General features: G+C 41.6%; 1 protein-coding gene across 4 annotated transcripts in view; it reads left to right on the forward strand.

The window, feature by feature from the left end:
• Window positions 1-25,434, forward strand: part of SLC6A11 (solute carrier family 6 member 11) — a 106,693-nt gene extending 81,259 nt beyond the window's left edge. For all 4 annotated transcript variants that reach the window (XM_071755399.1, XM_071755400.1, XM_071755401.1 and 1 more), the window contains 8 exons: window positions 8,051-8,154; window positions 13,617-13,741; window positions 15,607-15,719; window positions 17,904-18,041; window positions 20,299-20,401; window positions 20,907-21,007; window positions 22,320-22,490; window positions 24,256-25,434. In XM_071755399.1, coding sequence (XP_071611500.1) covers window positions 8,051-8,154; window positions 13,617-13,741; window positions 15,607-15,719; window positions 17,904-18,041; window positions 20,299-20,401; window positions 20,907-21,007; window positions 22,320-22,490; window positions 24,256-24,408 — 1,008 coding nt within the window. In that variant the 3' untranslated portion in view covers window positions 24,409-25,434. The remainder of the gene's footprint in view (window positions 1-8,050; window positions 8,155-13,616; window positions 13,742-15,606; window positions 15,720-17,903; window positions 18,042-20,298; window positions 20,402-20,906; window positions 21,008-22,319; window positions 22,491-24,255) is intronic.
• The last annotated feature ends 936 nt before the right edge of the window (window positions 25,435-26,370 follow it).

A 26,370-nucleotide genomic window follows, 5' to 3' on the forward strand; every position in this document is an offset into this window, starting at 1 on the left:
GGCAGGCAGAGTCCTTGAAAATGGGCAAAGCTTCTATTAGTGCTCAAATTAACCAGGTTTTTAATTCCCTCATGCCTGACAGGGGTACTCTAAGTGCAGATGCTACTTCCAGATTATCATTTCTTACAGTCCTGCCACGTATGATAATGTATCAGAATGAAAATGTACAGTACTTTTTCCCAAAAGTTGAAGCCAAGATCTTTATTCTGACCACCACATGAGTTTTCTAAGTGAATCTCAGTGAATTTTAGTCTCTGCTGTCTGTATTCTTTTTTTTTTTTTTTTCTCTCCTTACACTGCACATAGATTTTAGGGTTTATTTTTTTCTGAGCTTGGTTCAGTCCTCCTGTTCTGGCCACCTCCATTCACTTTACAGTCCATGGGCTGACTCCCAGGTTGCAACCTTGAAAGTGCCAAACCCTGCAGTCCAGTACAGGTAGAGCTGTTCTGGAGCTAACAGGATTTTTTGACATTTTCCACATACTCCCCACATACTGGAGGAGACACTGGAATGTGGATTGAAACCTGACTGGTGTGTAGGACTTAAACTCCAGAAATGCTCCTTTTTCAGTCTGTTTGGCAACAGGTTCTTTCATTCAGGCATCCTTGCTGTTACAAAAGTTCTAGGCTTTTACCTTGAAACTTCACTTATTATATCCTGACAAGCAAAGGCTTTCTTTTTAAAATTCTTCTTTGAAACCAAAGGCAAACTACTTTTTAAAATAAAAGCACTGCTGAGATTCACAAAAGGAGCCATGAATAATTTATATTAAAAGAAAGCTCTAAAGTGATTGCTCATTCTCTGATAACAAAATGGGAAATAAATGACTATGGGCATTTGGAACACGATGTTGCAGAGTGAGTGCAGCATTTACCTGGCCTGCAAGATCTCCCATATCCTCAGAGTGCTTCATTATGGGGTGGTCATGAAGCACCCTGTAGTTAAGGATGCTTTGAACTTTGCATCTGAAGTGAGTGCTCAATCTCACTGTTAAGAATGAAAAAAAAAAAAAGAGCATATTTATGCTTTTTACTACACCACTGGGATGCACATTTCAGCTGAAATGAATTCCCTTTCTTTCAACAGAAATACTCACAGAAGCAAACTTAAGTGTGTGAATACAAATATTATCAGCCCTTAGGTGTTTATCATTTCTAACAAATCTGCAGACTTGGGGAAAGGTCATGCAAGGATAAACTAAATGTTTTGTTCAGTGGTAGAATCCTTACAGTGCTTGATTGTTCTAGTTATGTGTAAAGAAACATGGATGTTACAGTTCTTTTAGGTCAGCCATTACAATGAAAACTGGAAATTGTCTTCTGAACCACTGTTATGGTATCATTAAAAAAAAAAAAAATCTGAGAAGGCTGCAAAAAGAGAAACCTGTGTGTGTTTATATGCACCAACCTCTGGGTCCTAAAGCCTACATGCAAGTCCAGATTAGCATCAATCAGCTCAGCTGCTGCCTGGACATCCTCGTTGCTGCTGGGAGCTGAGAGGGAAGTGGTGCTGGGAGGGAATCCTGACAGCCCTCCTGCCATGGGCAGCCCTCTGCAGCAGGGAGCCTTATTTTGTGTAATTTGATTCATTCCCAGTGCTTGGCTTTGGGTGTGATTAGGCACAAAGCTCACCATCTAGAGTCTGCCTGCCCTTTACAGCTTTTCTGGGGCTTGGGGGGGTTTAAATTCCATTGTGGCCCATAAATGCTCTTTTTTACTGAATGCCACAGTGACCACAGCAGTAGTGTTACACAGTTGCTGTCATCTGTTGACTTCAAGGAAAAAAAAACCAGATGTGTGACCCAGCAGTGAGAAGGCTGCTGGCAGGGGGTACCCAGCTGAGCAGGGGGGGACAGACAGTGAGGACTCAGAAGAGGAAGGGTTGAGCTTACTTAATGCACTGGGCCATTTCTAAAAAATCAGGTTTTCTTGTTGGCTTTTACCGTTTTTACCATGACTGAGCAACAGACTGAAAAATTAAACCATAAATTGAGATTTTATCTCAAGAGTTTGTCTGCCTCACCCAGGGATTTGATCCTCACAGGCAGGGGCAGTGAAGGCTGATCAGGTCCTGTCTTCCTCCAGGGCCCTGGCACTGATGTGTGGGAGATCTGGCTGTGGGTTTGAATATATAATCTGTCAGGAACATAATTTCCAAGTATTACATTTTTAATAAACCCCTCCTACTTCTGCTTAAAATGTCCTCATTGTGCATTTCAGGCATCTTGCATTTTTCCTCTAGACAGAGACATGCACAGCAAGACAGAATGGTGACATCTCATTAATAGCTTCCTAGCTGAGGTGTAAGATGAAGCTTTTCAGGTGACAATGTAATACATTTTTTTTTAAAAAAGCTTCCTATCTTCTAGGAGGATCAGAGAGAAAATAACTACTTAATTTTCTCATGTTTCCCCAGACATGAAACAATTTTGCACCTTTTGAGTTACATTCAGCTGTTTGTCATGACTCTAAAAGCTCCTGCAAGTGCCAGTTAAATTCAGTTTAGCATGGGGGAAGTTTCCTGCTGTCAGGAGGGGATTCCAGGATAGCTGCATGGAAGTGTTTGCTTTGCTTTAAGAGCAGTGCAGGGCCTCTGGAATTAAGGATGGCCCTCAGGGATGTGGATGAAATGTGGAAATGGTGTGGCCTGAAGGTGGCAAAGGCTCCCTCCTGAGAGAGGCTGCTGCAGGAATCTCTTTTTAAATATTTCCCAGGGAATATCTGGGTTTCCCTATGCAGAGCTCTGTGGGAAGCTGTGAGTTTGTGTAACTTGTGCTCTGCAGCAGTTTGGAGCTTGCTGGGCCTGCATTGTGAGTGCTGAATAAAAATCACAAACCCTACCTTTTTGACACCGTCTCTCACAGCATCCTTGTAGATAAGTTGATCAAGTATGGGTTTGGTGATCAGGTAGTGAGGTGGATTAGGAACTGGTTGAAAGGAAGGAGTCAGAGAGTTGTAGTCAATGGGGCAGAATCTGGTTGGAGGTGTGTGACCAGTGGAGTCCCTCAGGGGTCGGTACTGGGACCGGTGTTGTTCAATATCTTCATCAACGACTTGGATGAGGGTATAGAATGTACCCTCAGCAAGTTTGCTGATGACACTAAGCTGGGAGGAGTGGCTGACACACCAGAAGGCTGTGCTGCCATTCAGAGAGACTTAGACAGGCTGGAGAGTTGGGCAGGGAGAAACATGATGAAATTCAACAAGGGGAAGTGTAGAGTTTTGCATTTGGGGAAGAACAACACGATGTCCCAGTATAGGTTGGGGGCTGAGCTGCTGGAGAGCAGTGGAGGTGAAAGAGACCTGGGGGTCCTGGTAGACAAGAAGATGCCCATGAGCCAGCAATGTGCCCTTGTGGCCAAGAAGGCCAATGGCATCCTGGGGTGCATTAGAAAGGGGGTGGTTAGTAGGTCGAGAGAGGTTCTCCTCCCCCTCTATTCTGCATTGGTGAGGCCACACCTGGAGTATTGTGTCCAGTTCTGGGCCCCTCAGTTCAAGAAGGACAGGGAAGTGCTTGAAAGAGTCCAGCGCAGAGCTACTGAGATGATTAAGGGAGTGGAACATCTCCCTTATGAGGAAAGGCTGAGGGAGCTGGGTCTCTTTAGTTTGGAGAAAAGGAGACTGAGGGGTGACCTCATCAATGTTTTCAAATATGTAAGGGGTGAGTGTCAGGGAGATGGAGTTAGGCTTTTCTCAGTGGTGACCAGTGATAGGACAAGGGGTAATGGGTGTAAATTGGAGCATAGGAGGTTCAAGTTGAATATCAGAAAAAATTTTTTTACTGTAAGGGTGACAGAGCCCTGGAACAGGCTGCCCAGGGGGGTTGTGGAGTCTCCTTCACTGGAGACATTCAAAACCCACCTGGACACGTTCCTAGGCGATGTACTCTAGGGGGCCCTGCTCTGGCAGGGGGGGTTGGACTAGATGATCTTTCCAGGTCCCTTCCAACCCCTAGGATTCTATGATTCTACCTGAGGCTGTCACCAGATGTGCTGCAGTTCTTGCAGGGCAAGGAGTGAGAGAAGGCAGCAGTGATTCTTTTCCTGTCTGCCCAGCTGTTCAAACTGTCTGTTTATTTTTTATATTATAGTTCTGTACTGCAGCAGTACAGAAAGTAAAGGGAAAGCACAAAGTTAGAGAAAAACCTGGAATCATAGAATGATTTGGGTTGGAAGGGACCTTAAAGACTTTCAAGATTCAATCCCCCTGCATGGGCAGGGACACCTCCCACTAGAGCAGGTTGTTGAGATGGTTTTTTGATAATCTAATGATAGTCCTTCAAGTCAGCAATGTTCATTTTCCTGTCATGCATTATTGAAGTTATAAACATCAACATGGAACAGGCTTTCCCCACTGTCTCTGCTTTATTCAGGTACAGCATCAACTAAGCTCATGTCAGGACAGTTCTGCAATATTTTGCTTTCTCCTTTCCATGCCTTGCTTGGCCCTGTCACTGGGTTCTGGAATTGTTCAGGCCTCCATCATCCCAGCTTGCTCATCCTTCCCAAGTGACTTCTTTCTGCCCTGTCCATGGGCTTCCTAAGCCTGTTGTTTGGCTTCCAGTGTATGGCATGATCCCTGATGTGAGGAGACACACAGTGAGACTACAACCAGAGGCTGTCAGTCATTTGGGGATTTTCAGTGTGTAACTGGGAGACCTGGCTTTTGATGCTGGGGTTTTCTCATGTGTTCTCATGGCTTTCGTTCACTCTGGTTGTACAGTGAATGCTCACTGATTTTCTACTTCCCTTTGAACACCCATTAAATGAGGACTGCCCTGTGAAATCAGTATCTGAGGAAGGGTTGGTTGAAGTGATTTATGGATATAACCTCACACAGAAGCTTTAGAGCAAAGAGATGAAAAGAGTCCCATTCTCCAGGACAGTACTCTGTTGTCTTCACTACAGCACATCCCTCTTCTTCATTCTTTATCCTTCTTCATCCATTACATTTGCTACTGTCATGGCACCAAAAGAGGCAGAGGCTCCTTTGGACAACAGGATCCTCTGTTTGACCACCTCAATTCATCTCCCTGGGCAGGAGGATGAACAGACATGTGAATTCAGATTGTGTGCTAGACCTGCACACAAGGAAGCCAAATTGAGATTACCCAGGCAGACTGCATAGCTGGGCACTGCTTCTCAGAGCTGGACTTTCCAAACCAGCACTTCCCATTTGTTTGTCCTGTTCTGGGGAATTGTGTTTGTACCAGCACAGGGCAGGTACCAGCAAGACCCAGCACAGACTCCTCCAGTTTGCCCATTCTGTCACTCAGGCAGAGCTGGGCCTGGCTATGGCTACAACATGGACACAAGAATGTAAGTACAGTAGATATAAAGAATCCTCCAGAACCTGCATTTTTAAAATCTTAAGATACAGTAAAGGTTTTGTGGTTTAAATTTAATCTCATTTTGGTGTGCTAACAATTTAAATATGAGATGAGAACTTAGTTCCATCTTTTAAAGCAGGGGCTAATAGAAGGCTATGAAACATTCTCAATCCCTGAATTTATGAATGCTGAGTGCTGAACTGACTCATTAACCAAGGGGTTTTCAAGGTACAAAGTTGATAAAGCATGATCAGAATGTTCTGTGGTACAGATCCTTTCTTCTGGAATTGACTCATGCCAGAAACACATCAAGCCCTGTCTCATTTCAGAGAAAATGCACTCCTTTTGTCCCAGCCTTTCACCACCTTCTGGCTCCAGAACCTTGGTTTGCAGCTCACTGGTAGCATTTTCTTTGTGTCTGTCCTTCAGATTTACATTGTTCTGCAGAACACTGCTACATTCATTCCATGTACTTGAACACTGTTACAACTTCTAGTCTGAGCCAGAGATTGCAAATTCAGCACTTTTGGAATTAATTTCTCATGCTTTTTTTTGCCATAAACCATATGGATGACACCTGGATTTGAGCAGTAGCTGCAAGAGCCCATCTGTACCCAAGGGAAGTTTTAATGAGAACTTCCCCTGAGGTGCAGTCTAAGACTGGCTGTGACTTAAGGCTAACAATTTGTGTACCACAACAAAGTCCCAGCCTAATGCTACCACCAGTTGGTCACTACCTGTTGGGGCAAAAAGATGAAGACCTGCTCTCTGTAAGATCAGCTGCATGGCTTTAAGGTGCTGACATGTCCAGGCTCATGGCAAAATGCACCAGAGTTAGTTGGTCTCTCCTGTTTTTCCAGCTACCAAAAGTCTGTCTGCTGTTTCCAAGTTCCCCTCTTTGCCACTTCCCTGATCAGTTGTAGCTGTTTCACAGACCTGAAACTGAACAATAATGGTCACTGCAAATGAAACTTCACTGGTTCTTGGAGTACAAAGCCCAGCAGAAGCTCCACTGATTCTGTTTTCCCATTCAGTAAATGCAGTTACTTCCTCCTTCCAGTTGGGACATTCTGATGGAATTTCCAGCTTGCTGGCACACAGTGCAACACAAACATGGGCTCCTCAGCCTGATTTCACTGCCATAGCATCCATGAAGATTTGCTTGCAGAACATGTTTCTCCTAAAGTGTTTGCCACTTTTAAGTTGAATCACTGTCAGGTGTCATGGCCTTTAGAGGAAACTTGTTTTCTTTGAAGTAAATAATATCACTTCTGGCCAGAATTCTATCTGTTTTTCTAAGTTAGGTACATGGAACCTTCAGAGGGATGTGCTCTCTGCTTCTCAAGCAGCTCTGGGGGCTCTCACAGGAGGGTACAATTCTTCCTTGCCCTCATTTCCACTAGGACTTGCTGTCCAAGGAATAATGGGAGTTCTGTGGAGCTGGCATATGCCAACAGGAAAGGCTATTGCTCATCTGAGTGCCACACAATGCACTGCAGCAGAACACTGGGCAGAGTGGGATGGAAGGAAGCAGCAGATTCTGCATGCACTGATCCAGTTTCCTACCTTTTGTTTGTGCTTCAGCAGACTCTGCATTTTCAGCTGACCTGTGCTGCTCACAGCTTTTTGGGAGCTTCCAATCCTGTTAAAGAGCCTGCCTGTCAGCAGGCTTGCTTTGTGCAGTTTTTTTCCTTACCAAGTGCTGAAACTTTGAGATGTAACCAGCTGAATCTTACTTGGTATGACAGCAATGAAACCATTTAAGCCACTGATGCAAATCAAATGTGATCTTAATGTTATTCCTAAACAGAAACACTCTCAGCAGCTCTGGAGCCTAAGGTCTCATTTGATCATATGTAAAACAAATACATCTTCATATATTTATGAGTATTTGATTACTATTATTAGTATCAATCACAAAATCATTACCTCTTTCCTGTCTCAGAGTAGCTAATGGCTACACAGCTATTGCCTCTGGTTATCAGTCAGTGGTTTTTCACTTCTCTGAAAAGTACTTTGGTTGCTCTGCTCTAAGAAAAAACCTTACAGAGCTCATTTCACCCAGGAAACCAGGAGTCAGGATTCATTGGATTGGAAATAACCGTGCAGCTCTGTAGATGTGAGCTCTTCACATTGCTCTCATGGCAAAACCAGGAGTTAAAAGAGTTGGTTCATCTCCAGTAGCAACACACCCAGGCTCTGTAGTCAACTGAAATTAACTTTTTTGTTGGATTACCTTTGAAGTAAAAAAAATTTGCATGTTACCTTAATGTGCTGAGATTGCTGTTGAGGAGAGTAATCTCAACTCATGCTTCTTTCTTTTTCCTTTCTCTGATTTGCATCACTTTAGGATATAAATGTTACCATCATGATTTTATAATGCTACTTATGTGTTGAGCTTTGTGTAACTTTTATCTGTGAATTGCACAGTGACCAGAACAACCATATCCTTGTCCCTAATTGAGGCCTCTATGTGTTGTCTGCTAATCTCCTTAGAATAGATTGAGCCTGTGAAGACCACCTGAGTTACACCTGGTTTACACCACTGAGAAGAAAAGAGCAATTTAACTCACTACATTATTTTTTTTTCACCTTGTGACTTACAAAAGGTTTTGCCAGCCACTATACCCTGTGCAGCTGCCTCTGCAAGGCTGCAGGTGATGTATGCAAAGGTGATTCCTTCCTGACCTGTGTTAAGCACTGCTCCTTTTTTGTCTCCAGGTGTGGGTGGATGCTGGCACACAGATATTTTTCTCTTATGCAATCTGCTTGGGGTGCCTGACAGCCCTGGGAAGTTACAACAACTACAATAACAACTGCTACAGGTAATAATCTTCTGTGCCTTATTTTTATATTTAGTTTCAGTGTGTCCCTATACTCAGCTTCACTCAGAAGTCCTTCCCTACTCCTTTAGCTGCAGTGAGTAATCATAAGTGCTTTGTAGAACAGAGGTGTGTAATGTTTCTTACCATTATTTCAGAGAAACTTTTATCCAAAATTTTTTTTTTCATCCCTTTTGATCATTCCTGACACTGGCAGAGCCACAAGACACTCAGCACACACAGATGAATGCACCTGCATGGGTAATAGACAGAATTCCATGGACATATAATAACACATCTATGCAACATTTGATTGCATAGATGCCTTAAAAAAACTCTGTGCAAAAATTGTTATTAAAACTCACCTGAGTTTGCTCTATCTTTTGAATGTCACTTTTTTCCTTAGCTTACTGGCTCCCAGCATTTCACTGCTTATCTTCAGAGAAATCAGTAAGGAGAATGACTTCAGTAGGTTTTAATCATTTCTGAATCAATGTCCAAAGGATGACTCACACCAAATCCTCACCCCATTTTACTGGCATGGGCAGGAATAGAAACTTTTTTCTTGTGGCACCAGGAGTTATTGAATTAGTTGTCCTGTTATTCCACAGCCTTTAACACAAGACAGTAAATGACAGTTTGATTGTACTGACTCCATTATGATCTCCAGACAGAGAATTACAATTTCATTTCCTATGAAGAAAATAATAGGGCCCAAAAGCAAAAATAATCCCAAACACACCATCCCCCAAGCCCTGAAAGTGCAAGTATTTAAATTCTAAATTACAGTTTTAGTTGGAGAGTTCAAGAGACAGTTTTAGGCAATGCCTCCTTTCAGTGTCTTAGCAACAATTTGCTCTTCTGTCAGAGAAACACCAAACAGTAGGACCCTCCAGGCAGAGAGGGGACAGGGATCCTGGAAACCACAGAGACATGAATGTGCCCACCAGCTGAATGTCTGCAAATCTACCCAGCAGCAGTTAAGGGCATTTTGCCATCTAAACATGCACAGTAGCTTAGCAGCAACTAAAGTTGTATAAAGTAGTATAAGAACCCTACAATCTTCAGTGCTGATGGATGTTGTTTGCAGAATACCAACAAAGCTGCCCCCACAGAGGGCAATGAATGCTCCTAACAGAGCAGTGGTAATAAAAGCTTTCCCTAATTAGCATAAATGATGCTTTAACATCTCCTTTTTTCTTGTGTTTAATTTTATTTTTATTTCTTTCCATTTGCACCCCATATAGAAACTATTCTCTCACTGCCTCAAGGACTGCAGTAATCTTTTTCTTATGCTTTTGTAACTCATTACAAAAAGCAGGAGTTTTGACCTGTGATCAGAGACCTTATGTAATTTTCCTTCTTTTCCTCTGACCTGAGCAGTGTGGCTGGTGAAAAACAGCAGCAGCTCTCTTTTAAAGCAAGATGCTGCAGCACAATAGTTTTTACTGAACCCACGCTTCACAATTCCTCCAAGAAAATGTTTTCACAAATTGCCTGAATTTTATTCTGTCCCGAGTCTGATTCTTAAAAAATCTGAGGAAACAAATAGGACAGAAGCCAACTGTACACAGCAGCTGAGTTAAAAGGGGTTGTTAACTGAGTAAAACATACAAAGCAGCTGTGCAGTGGAAAGCAGGATTAAATCTGTGTTCTAACTAGCACTTAAAAACATCTAAATGAGACATAGATTTGCCTCTTGCAATCCCACAGAGCATTGTCTGAGCCTAACATCTACTTCCACCCCTTTTGCATTCTGTTCTACTTTTTTTTTTTTTTTTCCCTAAGGGGCATTTACAGTGGAAAATAATGACAAGGCATTTTAGAGAGAAATGGGAAAATGTAAACTCTGTGTGGGGGGTGTGTTCATATGAGTGACCTGATGTGAGCCATTAACACTGTACATGGATTGCAAACAAGCCACTTGGCATGTCTGGAGAGCAAGGGAATTTCTCTTGTCCCTACTTACCTTTCATTGTAATACAGTAGTAGAGATCCTCCCTGGATTTGCAGCAATTTCTATCAAAAGCAACTCTTACAAAAAAGATGAAAGTAACAGCAGTACCATCAGCACACAATGTTGTCCCCATCTAAATAAAAGTCTGCTGGTGTTTTCTTTAATTTTTAGCAAGCCAGGAGTTCCTAACCATTCAGACCTTTTTAAGGGAGGGATAAACTTCAGCCAAGCTCAGCAGACAGAAGAGGAAAATGTTCTTGTTCCTGCTGCATGTGCTCTGTATTTTCAGCACTGCTCCTGCTCCCTGGGGGCAGCTCCTGCACCTCAGCAGGACAATTTTTATGTCTGAGCCCCATGGACAAATCAGGGTCAGCTGGCATGGTGCTGCTGGAGTGTTGTCACATGCTGCCAAGAAATAGACAAAACTCAAAGATGTGACCTTCAGCAAGCATCTAGTCTAAGAGGAAAAGAGGAATGGGAACTGGTCTTGAGGGGATCCAGGAAGGGCAAGGAAGTAACCAGAGAGATGCAGAAGGCTCTGTGGGGTCTTCTTCTAATTGGAGAAGCTCCTTGAGGAAGCTGGAATCAATTTTCAGCAGCATTCTGCCTGTCAGGCAGGGAGAGGAGAAGGGATGCATGTACTGAATTATTGAGGTGATTGGCAAGACATTAATTTAGAAGAATGTGAAGTTTTCATAAAAATTTGAAGTTTTCCTTCTCTTTGAAATCCATTTGGACTTGGTCAGGCTCTGATGCCTTCCTACCCAGGATTCTTATAAAAAATTGATGGACAATGAGATAAACTTCATGCTTTCCTTCCACTGGTTCTTGGGTACTTGTGTTTTAAAATTCACTGGTTTCACTATCAATGGATCCCCTCTCTGTTTTGCTTTCTGCAGCAGAAAAAAAGACTGAGCTGCAGGTTGCACACTTCAGGCTAAGGGAAGAATCCAGATGGAGTTGAGGGATTAGAGAAATGCCTGCAAAGATAAAGGAAGGCTGAAAATTAAAATTGGAGGTTGTATTTTTATCAGGAAACACTGCTGGGTGCTCAGAGAACCCAGTGTTCAGTCTTTGTGTGACTAGAGAAGAAAATGATGGAGCTGTGGCTGTACTGTCACAAGAGTTGGTTTGGTACCTCATGAACTGGGGATGCTGGAAATCCCCTTAGGTTCACTTCTGCCCATTTCCTTGGACCCAGTAACTAGGTTACACCTGGGTTTTGGGTCTTCCTCTGAGGGGAAAAATGTCTGTGCTCCTCTTGTTCTCACAGAAATGACCCATTTATATGGAACTGTCCAATTTAAACCTCTTGGGCCCTGCTCCAGAACTTCCCTCAAGAAGCCCTTCAGGGGCTCTGAAGTTGCTCAGGGAGCAATGTCTCTCCACCTCAAGCCTTTTTCTCTTGGTTAAAAACTTGTTTAAAAACTTTCTCTTTGGTTAAAGCTCTCAAATATCCTTTGCCACACCATTCACCAGGAAAAAAAAACCCAAACCTTGTTGTTTGGACTGTGTTTGAATCCTGGGAATTATCTGAAATAAATCTTATCTGCAGAAAACAGTTCCCAATGGAGGCATCATGACTGATGAGGAGGCAGATCCATCCCATTTCAGTAGTATCTCTTTTTTTCCCCAAAAAGGATTAACAAATACAGCTTTCTGACATCTTTTAGGGTTTCATCACACTTAGTTTTAATTTCTCAGTGTTGAACTCACAGCTTCTTAATGAGCTAAGCTCAGGTGAGTCTCTCTGCACAGCAACTTGAGTGCTGAAAGACACTGAGAAGAGTGGTGAGGAGGATGAGCTTTTCCTTTGGTTTATCTCTCTGCAAAGCACAAAGAACTCTATGCTCCTGCTTGCTTTTTTTTTTTAGATTGCTTTTATATTCTATAAAACCAGCCTGACTGTGCACAAGTACAGAAAGCAATGCAATATGCAAAAGCAAATAAATAACAGAATGCTCACCATTTTCAGGGAGTATTTTATATAGTCAGGGGACTTACGAGTCAGTGTTAGAGAGAGTCCATGCCCAAAAGCAGGGTGAATGTCACTGGACTGAGTCTACAAAAGAGGAGTATTCATTCTTTTTTATTTCTGGACTGATTTTTTCAGTTTATAGGTGATGTGCCAGAGAGACATTTTTTACTATGAAATTATTATGAAAACATTAAAAACCTTCTCAGTGAGTCAAACAGGAAGAGCTTTGAGCAGATGTGGGAGGCAGCACAGAGCTTAGTGGTGAAGGAATAAGATGCTGGAACTGGTCACCTCACTGTCAGCTGAGTAAACTGATGAGATGGTTACAGGATAAAAAGAAGAATGGCAACAAGTGACAGGACAGAGAGATTACCAAAAAAGTTTAGCTGGAATACGTGCCAGGAGTTAAAAAATATGAACTGTCTCTGATTCTCAAAATGGGAATCATTACTGCAGATGTGAATTCAGAACATGTTATACCTTACAGGCTCATTTTTTCCCTCAGCTTGCACAAAAATTTGCTTCACAGCTGTAGTAGGATGGGAAAAAAGCAGACTGAGGTGTAGCTTACCAGAGCTACAGGCTTGCCTCAGGTTCCAGTGCTTTAGAATCCTAATTTACTGTCAGGCACCCAGGTCAGATTATTACTTTCTCAAGTACCCAGCTCTCTTGTAGCAAACAGTCTGAAAAGACTGTCACAATAAATCATTCCTACCTCATCATCTGTCAGGCCTGAAGTGCTCTTTGGAAGCAGGATGAACAATGATACTTCCCTGAGCTCAGGGGACAGAACACCTTTCTGCAGAGTACTTTCCCTGGTTTTGCAGGGATTTACTGTGGTGACATTTCCAGCCTGGGAACAGAAATATTTCTGCCCCTTGGCCCTGTAATTGCTGTTGTCTGACATGCAGGATACAGAGGTCTGAGACAGTGTCCCTGCAGTGTCTTTGCCTACTTGTTGGGCACTTTTTTAGGCATATGCAGACTTATGTTTCATGTTTCTAATTTTCACAGCTCCTTAAAAGATGCTTATAAACCAAAGTGTAGTTGTATTCTGTATAGATGTATATTGCCAATGTATTATAACTGGAATACAACTACCAAAGATCTGCCTGTAGACTTTTTTTTTTCCCCAGGTAACAATTTGCTACCAGTTTTATACAGTTTATAAATTAATTCATGTCTTCTGGGATACATTATTGTAACCACTGTAGAAAATTTCTCCAGTAGTTCTTAACACCATTCTTACAGTATTTTTACATATCTTTTAAAGATTCTATCAAGTAACAGTGAGTAAGTTTCCAGTTCAAGCTGTTAAAACATGAACAAGGATATTCCAGAGTTATCTTCCAGGCTGTGCTTCTGCCTGAGTGATTCCTCTGGGGCACAGAATCAGTGTGGGGCTTCCTCTTAGTGAGCAACTTCATGCCCAGTCCTGCAGCTCGGGGTCCTGTTAGTCCTGTGGCTTAGGAAAGGAAAGAAACTCAGGCTCTGGAGATCAACTGCAGTGTTTTCTATTTATATTTTCAGAGACTGCATCATGCTCTGCTGCTTGAACAGTGGCACAAGCTTTGTTGCTGGTTTTGCTATCTTTTCAGTTCTTGGATTTATGGCTTATGAACAAGGAGTGCCCATTGCAGAAGTTGCAGAATCAGGTGAGTTCCAAAAATTAACAAAATTGCTCAAAAGTGCCCAGGGTTTGCTGTCAGAATATTTAATCTGTGCCATGCCTTATGGATAAGTTGATTGTTTTGAAGATAGTTTTATAAAATTCTTCTTAAAAATCTGTTACCTGACTCATTAAAATAACTTCTCTAAGAAGACTTCCTCTCTATTTTAAACACCTGTGTGTGAAAAATATTAATATTACTGTGCACTGCTCCCCATTCAGAAAGTCAAGGAGCTGTTGTAACACAAACCTACTCTAGCTGAGCAATCAGAAGATTGCTTAGCAGAGATCTATTGCTCAGTTATGCCCCTGCAGTCTTATGTCCTCATGAAAAAAGCATTTGGTTTTCTTTAAATGAGACAGATGAAATCCACACAAAGATTTGTTAAAAAAAAAAAAAAAAAAGAAAATGAAAAAATGAAAAGAAGATACAGCTTAAAGTCATGAGAAACCAGCTGTTTAGGAGAAAACTTTGGAAGTCCTCTGAAGTCTTGCTTAAATTATACCATCCAAGTACAGATGTCTGACAATCAGACAGCTAATGCCACCTCCTCATTTAGTAAAACTTGAGTCAGTTTTTCTCCCAGAGACATTCACTGAGACATTTGGGTCTTCTGAGTGCAGAAAAGCAGGAAGGCCCTGCTCTGAGAAATGAACCATCCAAGATTCAGGATCTCCACTTGGATTTAGGCAGCTGATGAAAATGGATCACTCTTTAACACCTTTGTGGTGGAACATCTCTAAGCATCACTTAAACTCAACAGAACAAGAGCAGGAGGCTGCCCAGAAAGAAAAGAAGGAGAAATGACTCTTATTAATCTAGACAGGGTTAGCAGGAAAACTGCAAAGCAAGTAGAGCTTCCCTGCTGCTGGCATGGGAAACAGTTCTCTTTTTTTAAAGCCTCAAGACCACTGAATTATTATAGGAACCATATAGAAAAAAGTTTAAAAGACTACAGTGACTCTGGAACTTACCAGGGCTTGTAAGTGCTGTGTTAAATGAAAAAGCAGTAGTGTGCTGAGAGTTCTGCACTGAAGGGACTGCACAGACATCCTCCATCAGCCCCTCTATCCCTGCTTTAAGGGCTGGCTGCCTCCAATAAAAGCTGCTACAGCATGAGAGATTGCAGCAGCTGGAAAATGGGGACAGGTAAATAATACCAGGCAAAAAGGAACGAGGTGAGATGGTATTTTGGCAGAAGTCACCAGTAGTGCTGCAAATATGTTCCATTTTAAAGATTTCTGTAACCATACACCCAATGAATTGCTGTTACCTACCTCTGGGGGCACTGAAAGATGCAGACCAGATTCTGAAAACCAGGTTTGGCTTGCACCACGTGGGGCTTCCAAGATGCAGCCCTTACCATTGACTGCATGCTTGCACAGATTGGCAGGCACAGAGCTGTCCTAGGAAAAAAAATAAATAAAAATTCCAGAATATGTTAATAAGTTGTCTAAGGCAGTCACAGGACCACATGCTGCTATTTATTCAGGTTTGTGAGCCCTGCTAAACATTCAACATCAAAAGGCACAGGGATCTCTTAACAGAAGTCTTGATCTTCAGACATTTGGACAGGAGGTGGGCAGAGCTGATGGGCCAAGCAAGTCTTCATTCCTGAATAACCTCATCACCAAATGTTCAGACTTTTAGAGATGTAGAAGTTCATCAAGGTTTTCCATCTTGTATTTAGCTCCTTTTATTTGCCATAACAGAACACCTGCCCCTGGCCAGCAGCCAGGTGTCCACACTGCACTTCTGTCCCCAAACCCCCACCCTGCAGGCTGTGAACCCCTCCTCAGCCTGACCCAGCACACCAGGATTCACTGTTGCCTTCTCTCCTTCCTCTTCAGGACCAGGACTTGCATTCATTGCTTACCCTAAAGCTGTGACCATGATGCCTCTTTCTCCTCTCTGGGCAGCCCTGTTCTTCATGATGCTCATATTCCTTGGATTAGACAGTCAGGTATGAAACCAGCACTGTTCACAGATTTTATTTGCCATGTATTTCATATATTTATATATGAATATATCTATGGAAGCATATATATTTATATTCATATATAAATGAATATAAATTTATACAATATTTTTATATAATTATATAATATAATTATATAATATAATTATACATTGTATATAATATAATATATAATATAATTATATAATTATACATTATATAAAAAATATACAATATATGTATTATATATGATATAATGTATATTATATATATGTATATTATATACGTGTATAATAATATATGTATATTATATTATATAATGTAAATATATATACTATATACATATAATATATGTATATAATATATGTATAATATATGTATTATATATATTATATAATGTATATTATATATATGTATAATAATATATGTATATTATATAATGTAAATATATATTATATAATGTATAATTATATAATATTATATATTATATTATATATAATTATATAATTATAAATTATATATAACATATATAATACAATTATATAATGTATAATTATATGATTATATATAATAATATATAACTATATATATTATATATAATTATATGTTATATATAATTATATATAATATATAATTATATAATATATATAATATAATTATATAAATAATATAATATAATATTTTATATAATTTATATATATTTATATATAAATATATTTCATATATATATGGCATATATATATATAGATATGCCACATGTTCATATATTTATTTGCCATAACAGAACACCTGCCCCTGGCCAGCAGGCAGGTGTCCACACTGCAGTTCTGTCCCCAAACCCCCACCCTGCAGGCTGTGAACCAGCTCTGTTCACAGATGTTGCCCACCTAACACCATCTAACCTGAGGAAGCAATGAACCCTCACTCAGTTCCTTGCTTAAAGCCCCTGCTGCAAGCTCATTATATAAAATCTGAGTTATGTGACAGTGGAGATTCCTTCATGAGTAGACTGTGACCACGGCTTCAGCCTGACTGCAGCTTTTATTATTAACATGGAATTCAGTTTGAACTTTAAATACAGGTGGTTAAATGTCACTGTTCAGTAAAATACCAGCGTGTCTTCCCATTTTAAAGCACTTTGCAATGAAATTTGAAACTGAGAATCAGATTGTGGTACTATAATTCCTGTGGTGTATTTATACTTCCAGGCACCACAGCAAGCAGTGTGTAACCATATTCTGCAGCCAAGTGGCAGCACAGAAGTTATTGTCTTTCCTCTGTGACCATAAACCCATGGCAGCTGCTTGATGACAAATGCAAAGGAGGTGGCATTGTTAGCAAGCAGCTCAGCTCAAAGCATCATTTGGTTCAGAAAGTTTGTGATTCTCTACACTAGATTAAAGCTCCTCAGCACTTATTTTGCATGAAGTTTCCAATCATTAAACAATATTTTAGTAATTGCTCTTTTTTTTTTTTTTTCTGGTATAACTTTATTTTTTTCAAAGTCTTTTTTAAAATGAGCAGTTCTTGAGTTCTGCTCTTGACTGTTCCAATGAAACAGGCTTTGTATTTACTACTTTTGGGCATTAATTTTGGTGTCTGTGTTAGAAACCTTGCTCCAGAGCCCTGAGTCAGATGCTCAGGCCTTTTGCATTCTATTGAGTTTTAAAGTTAGTAGGAATGTCCCTTCCCTTCTTCACTAGATGTACTTGGCTTGGGCACTTTGTAGCTTTATGGAACTTCTCTCTTCTGTAAGATGGAGAGAATTGTCTGAAAAACCTGCAGTTCATTCAGCAGTGCTGGAAGGTGCACAGTGATGCACAACAAATTCTAACTACTGTAGAATTTTCCTGGAGTGCAGGATGCTTAAAATGAAATCCCATCAAATTTTGTACATCATTTAAGTCCCATTCAAGCCCCATTTGAAAAATCTAATTTTTATCTAATCCATCTGCCACAGGATAAAAGCATTGTGAGATCATACCAGTGGATTCAGCTGCCTGAATGTGGTGGTTTTGGGCTGGAAATCCTCAGGTTTGGCAGTGAAGTTCCTCCCAGTTTGAGAGTGCCCTCAGGGGTCATTCAGTCCCTAGGATGAGAACACAGATACTTGAAGTGTTTTGTAGCAAATCCAAATTCCAGCAGCAGATGAGAGACATTTGATTGGTACTTTCCTATCATTTGTTGCAGTTTGTGTGTGTGGAAAGCATTGTGACAGCTGTGGTAGACATGTACCCCAAGATTTTCCGGAGGGGCTACAGAAGAGAACTGCTGATCCTTGGCCTGTCCATCGTGTCCTACTTCCTTGGCCTGATCATGTTGACTGAGGTAAGATCTGCTCCTCTCTGCTGCTCCAGAGGAGGAATTGGGTTTCTCTTTCTAATCAGAACAGATCCAATGCCAGAGCATTTGCCAGGCAGACTTCACTGTCAGGAATATGGCTGGGAAGTACCTGGGAGACTGCTCCCAGCTTCTGTCTAACATTTGAAATGTGAAATGTGTCCTCAGGAAGTATTTTAATCGAAGTTACACAGCCAAGGAAATTCCATCTGCTTTGCACCAGCCAAGGACAGAGAGCAATTGGGGTTTACTCTGGGCAGGCCAGACTGAAAACAACTCCATTTAGGATTAAAAGATCCATAAAAAAGATGAAGTGAAGTGAATAGAGAAAGCTAAGATGTGGCTTTATTTTTATATCAGCAGGCAAGGTAATCAATACAGCCATCTCCAAGCAGAAATTGCTTCAGTAAGAACAAATAAAATTGAAAAAGAGAGGCAGGGTCCATGCTGCCTCTGCCCATGTTCTTCTGCTTGCTGGGCCAGCAGAGTCTCCCTGTAGCAGGCAAGAAAAAAGTGTCAGGTCTGGAGAGCTGCAGAATGAAATGCCTGAGGAGTGCCTGGGGGAGGCACTGGCTCTGCTCTGCCTGTGCAGAGAGCTGAGGAGGGGGGCAGCAGCCTCCCAGGGCTTCCTGAACTCAGCTGAGGTCACTTGAAACCCCTCCAGAGACATCCCCAGCCCGCAGATGATGTGCTTTTCAAATTGCTTTGTTACTGAAAAATGAGCAGTGGTCTCCTGAAAAAGGTTTAAGGCAATTGTAAGGATGTTAGGCTGTTGTCCTCAGCATGCAAGTTTTTACAATAGAATAAATCAGCTAATCAGAACATATTAGCTGTAGATACACTTTAAAGGAAAGAATTACTAAGAATAGGGACAAGAGTGGAGACAAGGACAAAATGAAACTTTTGTTGTTTCTTTTAATGATAGTTTGTTCCAGACTAATCAGATACCTTTCTCTGATAAGAGATATGACATGGAGTGAGTGCAGTTGAGCAGAAGTTTTACATGCAGTGAGGCAATTGAAAATTCACCACAAGAAAAATTCCTGATTTTATTCAAAAGAATAGTGGTACAAGTATCTGGACAAAGAGGAGATGATGAGTGTTGGTGCTAAAAGAGACAGTGTCTGAAATTAGATTCTTAGTGAAGTTACAGCACTTGGTAGCAATTTTCTCTACTATCAGTGGTTGAGCTGGTATGAAAACAAATCACACCCAGTCACTGGCTACTTGTGCCTAGGTCCCTGGTGATGTGTCCTTTCTTCATCTTTAATTTTGAACCTATTGGCAGATTTCAGTCAGTTTAGCAGTTCTCTGGACAGGTCTGACTGTTGTAAGCAAGTGAAAAACTACAGGAAAAGAGAAAAGAATTTTGTCTTTGATAGATATGACAACTGATATGGCAGAGTCACAATAAGGGAGGGTGTCTTCATTAAAAGCACACTTGCCTTTTCCATACTTGGAATTGTGGCCCCAGAGGGTGCTGTGCTGGCTCAGGAGACTGCTTGGGTTTGGTTGCTCTCCCTTCTGGAAGTGCAGAGGTTGCTATTTCAAAGCCACCTGGAGAAAACATTGTTAGGAGATAATTTTTAAAAAGCTTGCTCAGAACCAGCATGATACTTATTTCACATTTTTGTGTGTGTGTGTGTGTCAAATAATAATGACTCAATTAAATATAATTTAATATGGCTTAAAGGCTGTGAGGTCCATTCTAACTTTGTAAATCAGTTCCCTTATTTTCCAGTCACTATGCCCTTGGAGAATGATTCTACAAGCTACAGATGGTGTCTTTTCCCCCTCATTTTTAGTAATTCTTTTACATATTAACAGCACAGCCAAAAAAAAAATAATTTACATATTAAGACAAGACCCTGCACCTTCATGTGCAGCACCTGTGGTTACCTACAGCTTGAGTGAATGAAGCTGAGATGGGAGAGTGCTTTGGAAACAAGCCAGATGTCCCTCTCTCTGCTGCAGGATTTACTCCCTGCAAGCAAATGCAGAGTATTCAGCAGGCACAGGGAATAATCCTTCCTCATTGCTGTGGAAGAAAAAAAAGTATCTTTCCCAATAACAAATCCCTAAGAAATTAATACTGTTTTTTCAAGAAGGAACCAACTTCAGCAGGAAGGTTGCCAGGGAACCAACAGATTCACTGTGTCATTAAAGCCATATGTGCTAGGTAATATTCCCACTGATGAAAAAAAAACCAACTTTTTTTTTTCCTTGTTCTGTTTCTGTCTTTCAGGGTGGGATGTATGTCTTCCAGTTGTTTGACTCCTATGCAGCCAGTGGCATGTGCCTTCTTTTTGTTGCCATATTTGAATGTGTCTGCATAGGTTGGGTTTATGGTGAGTTGTTGAAAATTGCTGTGGGCTGGAGTTTTTCAGGAAGTTTTCTGTGTGCATAAGAGCCACGTGGAAGCCTCGTGGCCTTACAGAGTGTGGCCCTCCACCACCTCATGCCCTACAAAAGTCAGGAATGCCTTTGTTGCCACTCCAAGTACCAGAGATGGTGGAATTGATTTTTCCTTTTCCCTTGTCAGGACTGACTTAGAGCTGTCTGGGTGCTCACACCTGAGCTTGAAGCACACAAATACTCTCTGCCTGGGCTTGCTCAGGCTGCTGGTGACCAGAGGGCATTTCTGTCTGACAGCTCTGGTCATGTTGGTCAGGAACAGATGGAGGCAGCAACCTCTGGCCCCAAGTGTGGAGCAGGTGACAGAGATCTGTGTGGCAGGGACCTGGCAGTGTCAGTCCTTGCAGCTCTGTCAGAACCTGTGTGATTCTTTGTGATTTTAAAGACTGACCTTTACCACCTCCTACACCTGCTTTTCATTTGGGTTTTTTTGGGCAGGCAGCAATCGATTTTATGAAAACATTGAAGATATGATTGGGTACAAACCACTGTCACTGATCAAATGGTGCTGGATGGTCTTAACTCCAGGTATCTGCGCAGTAAGTACAGACTGTCCACGTGCTTTGGGTCAGACATGAAGAGGGGTTTTGTGCATATCTGTGGAATTTTTCTGCTTCTAACAGTCCAGAGTGGTTGAGAAAAACACCCGTTGATTTGTGGCATGTGTTACCATTAAAAAACACTCTGTAGAATCTGTAAGTGTTGTTAAATACTCTGTGAATAGTGAGAAATCTTAGTATAAACTGTAATAGGAAAATAGCAAGCTCTGAGCCCAAAATGAACACCTTCCAATACAAGAGGGGTTTTTCACCACATTGCTGGTGTACCTGGTGCCCACCCAGCATCACTTGAGGTCCTCCAGACTTGGGCTGGTTTCCCTGCTGCTCCAGCCTCCTGTTCCCTTCCCTCTCTCCAGGTGAGCAGACATTTTCCACAGAAGACAGGACAATTTTTCTTCTACTAAAAGGTTGTAGCAGAGGCCAAGAGCACATCTCATGTGCAAGATGAAGGGGAAGGAATTTGCCTAACCAGAAGCCAGAAGTCAGTCTGCTGTGGCCAGCTAAGAGGGACAGAATTACAAAAGAAGCACGGCCAGATTGCCCATAAATTTGATCCACAAGTGCTTGAGGATTGGTGCTAAAATCCTCCAATTCTCCAACATGTCCATGATAGCAACTGCCAGCCCACAGGTGCTGGGGGACCTGGAGATCCAGGGTCCCTTGAGTTCTGACACTTCATTTGCAAACTTGGGAAAATTTCTGATTCATTTTCACCAGCAAACTTCAGAGCTGCTCTTGCTCAATCTTTTCACCACTTTTGGGGGGGTGGTAACTTTTCTATACTTTTAAAAATGTAAATGGTCCAGACTGCCTGATTATACATCTGCCAAACTCAGACAGATATATTTGAGCTTGTGTGAGGATGGAAAAGTTCACTTGCAGAACTGCAGATTCAGACAGTGGATTAAGGTAACTGTGAAACTTTTGTCTCTCTTGTTTTCATCATGCCAGGTCAGAGAGAATGCAGTTTATGTTATTTAATCACAACTGGTTCACAGCAGAAAACTTAATCTTTCCTTCCCAGCTACTGTTTTCCATCAAAGTGCAGGTTTTATTGTCATCAAGAGGTAAATAGGATTTAAATTTGAAAGATTGTTCATTTCTTTGGAAGCTAACAGGACATGTTATTTAAGCTGTACATAAAAGAAGATACTGCTGTGGGTTTTTCCTCTGTCTGCAAAGCTCACCTCAGTTTTCCATCTTCAGAGAGACTTCCAAAACAGTCATTTTCTTGTTAGATGTGCAGTGTTTTTTTTCATATACCACTGATATGTGTCTCTGCTTATTTCAGGGAATCTTCATCTTTTTCCTGGTGAAATACAAGCCTTTGAAATACAACAATGTGTATATTTACCCTGACTGGGGCTATGGCATAGGGTGGATGATGGCACTCTCCTCCATGATCTGTATCCCTCTGTGGATCTGCATTAAGCTGTGGAAGACAGAAGGCACATTCATAGAGGTAAGAGAGCTTTTCAGATTAATGATACTGAAAAAACTGCATGAGACTCAGTGCAGGCTGCTCAAAAAAAAGCAATGCCATGTGCCTGGTCCAGTGACTCCTGAGGTTAGGGCTCTCTGCCACTGGTGGAAAGAGGCATCTGAATTTTCTCTGTTTTTTAGAATCACAAAATTATTTTGGTTGGCAAAGACCTTTAAGATCATCAGGTCATTAAGGTTAACCCAGCACAGCCAAAACCACCACTAAGCCATGTCCCTGAGCACCATATCTGCATGGCTTTGAAATCCCTCCAGGGATGGTGACTCCTCCACTGCCCTGAGCAAAAACTCCTTTTGAATTTCTTTTTTTTCTTTCACTGACTTCATCCTATGGTAAATTAGCCAGTACTATAGCTTTAAGGTGTCTGTTCCTCCTCCTCAGTATCTGTAACATCAGGTGAAGCCCTCAAGAAGGTTTGTATGAGCCATTCATTTGGGTTGGCTGCTTTCTTTCCATGGTTTGGGTAATTTTATCAGGATTTTCCTTCAGGAGCTGGGTAGCAAATACACACATAAGTCTTCTGGACAGGTTTCCTGATTGCAGTTCTCTAAGTGAGAAAGAGAAAAAGAGAAATATTCAGGGCAGTTTACTAATACTTGGCATCAGGTTATCTCAGGTCTAGGCTGAGGTTAGGATGATTAAAGACCTTAAAGAAAGACAGTGAAGCTGATTCTAATGGAAGGAACAAGAGTATAAACCCTTAGTCAGTAAAAGCAGATATCCCAGTATTGCCTCCTTCCAAATACACTTTATTTCATCCCTTTCCTGCTTTCTCAGTCTTCCTGATGTTCTGCAGGCTGATGCTGCTGTGAAGAACAGGACAGTGGGAGTTGCTGTGTCTGGGGTAGCTGTAGCACTTGTGAAAGTTCTCTCAGTGCATACCCACACTTTCATGTTGTCCTCCTTGCTGAACCAGAGGGTGCAACACCTGAACACAGCTGAGGATGTCTCAGTGCAATAAACACAGCTTTCTTGAAGGGAGAAGCTAGCATGCAGTTTATTGTGCTGGCTGATGGCAGCCCATGCTGAAATGAAGCCACTAAACTGATTAAACAGGGCCTAGGAAATCTTTCCTGTGGGCACATCATTCATACTACAATTTTTATAAGATGCTGAAAGAGGAAATTTTGCACAAATCTTAACATTAAGTATTTCCTTAGTGCATCAACCTTACCTTGGCTCTGCAAGTAAACAGACCTTGACTGTAGTCTGAAGTGCTGCACACACTTTTCAGCATCTTTCCCAGATGTGGATGATGAGAAGAGTTTTTTTCACAGGTGGGAACTCCTCAGGAAGCCAACTTCCTGCAGCCTCTCTGCTCTCCAAGCTGCGAGCAGCAACATTGCTGCTATTGCTGTAAAAGAGAAAGCTCTCAGCTTCTCTCACCTATGTTTTTTCTTTTTTTCTCTATTGCAGCTTAATACACTTAGGCTCTCATTTTTTTTTTTCAGTTTATATCCTTTGATATCCATGAGAAATAAAATGTGCCCATGGAACAGGCCTTACCCAGAGCATTGTGCTGAATTTCCTCATGGAAAGGAAGGTTTCTCTGAAGCAGCATGGAAATTCACTTGGTCTGTGCCTTCCTTCTCTGGCCTTGGGTCTGATGTGACCTGCAGGGAGCTGGAACAGGGAAATGAGGAGCAGGCATTCAAGAGTCTGGTTTAGAAATGTGGGTCTGTGAACATGAAAAAGATCATGATTTCCATTTTCTCCAATTTTCTAGAAATTCAGGAAGCTGATTACACCTAGCTCAGACCTGAAAATGAGAGGGAAACTTGGAGGAGGAGCCTACATTGCAGCATTAAATGACTGCGATGCCAAACTGAAAGGAGATGGCACCATTGCAACCATTACAGAAAAGGAGACACATTTCTGAAAGAACTTTTTTTTTTGTTTTATTTTTTTTTTTTTTATAAATAAATAAATAAATTCACTTAATTATAGAGGCTGGCTTGTTTTGCACAAAATTTTATTAACCAGTTAATTTTAAAGTGAAAAATTGTATACTTGTTTAAAAGTGATTTTTTTAAATTACTATATAAGTAATGATTATGTAAAAGAAAAAAGAAATAGTATTATATGGTATGTTAGTGATGACTTCTTGTAATATGGTGATTTCAGTACATGTCTGGGGTTTTTTTTTAGAAGTTAGAGGGACCTGTATAATGTGCTGTAAAACTTTTCTACTTTGCTTCCTGGCAGGTGTAACATTGTCTAGATACATGCAGCCAACCTGAATGCCTTTCAGACCATCTCAGCTTTTAATGTCTGTACATAAAGGGGACCAGGATGTCCTTTTGTTTTCATTGGAAGAACTTGTGAGGGGCTGGGGGTGACTCTGTACCAGCTGTTGTAGACAACACCCTGGGTGGAGGCTGTCTCTGAAGCCCACTGAGAGCAGAGGGAACTTTTTTCAGCCTCCTCCAGGCCAGGGCAGCTGCAAGACTGAGTTCTGGACCTAACAAAGCTGCTCTTTCAGGGCAAGGGTGGTGAAGCAGACAGGAAGCACCCCCTCAGCTGCTCTTTCTGCCTCCCCTCTCCGTTTGCTTCGAGAGGTCTAAAAATGTGGTGAAATGGGCCCACTTCTGAGTCACTGTTTTTCTGGAGATTGGATAGGAATATTTCCTGTGGGCTGTGAATTCTGCTGCTCTTGGAAGTTAATTGTCCCTGAGATGATGTGTACTCCTTCTGGAGACCTCTAAACTGCTTTCTCTAGTGTCTGGGTGGCCAGTACTTCATTTTGGTTGACACTTTCCATCCCCTAAAGTAAAACGTGTTTGTCTCTGCTTCTACAGCAGGAGATCAAGCTTACTTTATTTATGTGGAGCTGTTTTGAAGGAAAAAAGTGCAGGTTTAGGGCTCTGCATACCTTGGCCTCTCAGTCCTTCCCTTTCTCTGTTTGCCAGGAAGCCTCTCAGTCCTTCCCTTTCTCTGTTTTCTCAAGGACACTTTGCCAGGAGAACTTTTTCAAGGAACTTTCTGGACACTCTGAGCTTAGGCCCTGGTTGCTCTACTTGGAAATGGTATCAAGGGGTTGCACTGAAGTCAGAGTCTGTTTGGTGGAAGGGCTGGAGAAGTTGGTTCTTAACCATAGAATGCCAGGCTGGAAGGGACCTCAAGAATGATCTGGTTCAACCTTTCTTAGCAAAAGCACAGTCTAGACAAGTGGTCCAGGCAACTCTTAAACGTGGCCCCTGCTGGGGAACACGAGTTCCCTGAGGAAATCCATCTCTACAAGGATTCCAGAGGTCATTTGTATGTGGTGGAATTCAGAGAGGGAAGTTGCCACTTCTCTGTTTTGCAGAAAGAGCAAAGTTGGGTTTGTGGTGTCAGGAAAAATTTGTGATATCTGTGATGTGTTTCATTTGATCAATGACTTCATTGATTGAGTAGGAACTGAATCCCTCTGACTGAAAACAGGTTTTGTATGTGAATCCAACTGGTTGTTCCCATGAGGTGTGCAAATGTTAGCCCAGGTATGACAGTCTCTAGACTCTCTCTTGGGTTTGTTTCCTTTTATCAATATTCCAAACTCTGTTATTTGTTCTGGACAATTTTTATGTTTTCTTGTCCTGTTTCTTTTATTTAATGGTTGCATGAGAACCCTGTGGGGGAATAATGTACTGCACAGAATTTCATGGGGAGAGCCAAGCAACAGCCTGAGACAGCTCAGAAGAAAGCACATAAAATCTGCTGTTCCTCTGCAATTCAGAACCACCACAGCTCCTGGAGTTATTAGAAACAGGAGTGGCTGCTGCTTTCTCCAGAGGACAGGATTTCACTGGGAGGCACCGGGTGTTACCTTAATCCCACCAAGAACTGTACCTGCAGCCAGCAC

Source organism: Heliangelus exortis, chromosome 12 (assembly GCF_036169615.1).
Source record: "Heliangelus exortis chromosome 12, bHelExo1.hap1, whole genome shotgun sequence".
NCBI lineage: Eukaryota > Metazoa > Chordata > Aves > Apodiformes > Trochilidae > Heliangelus > Heliangelus exortis.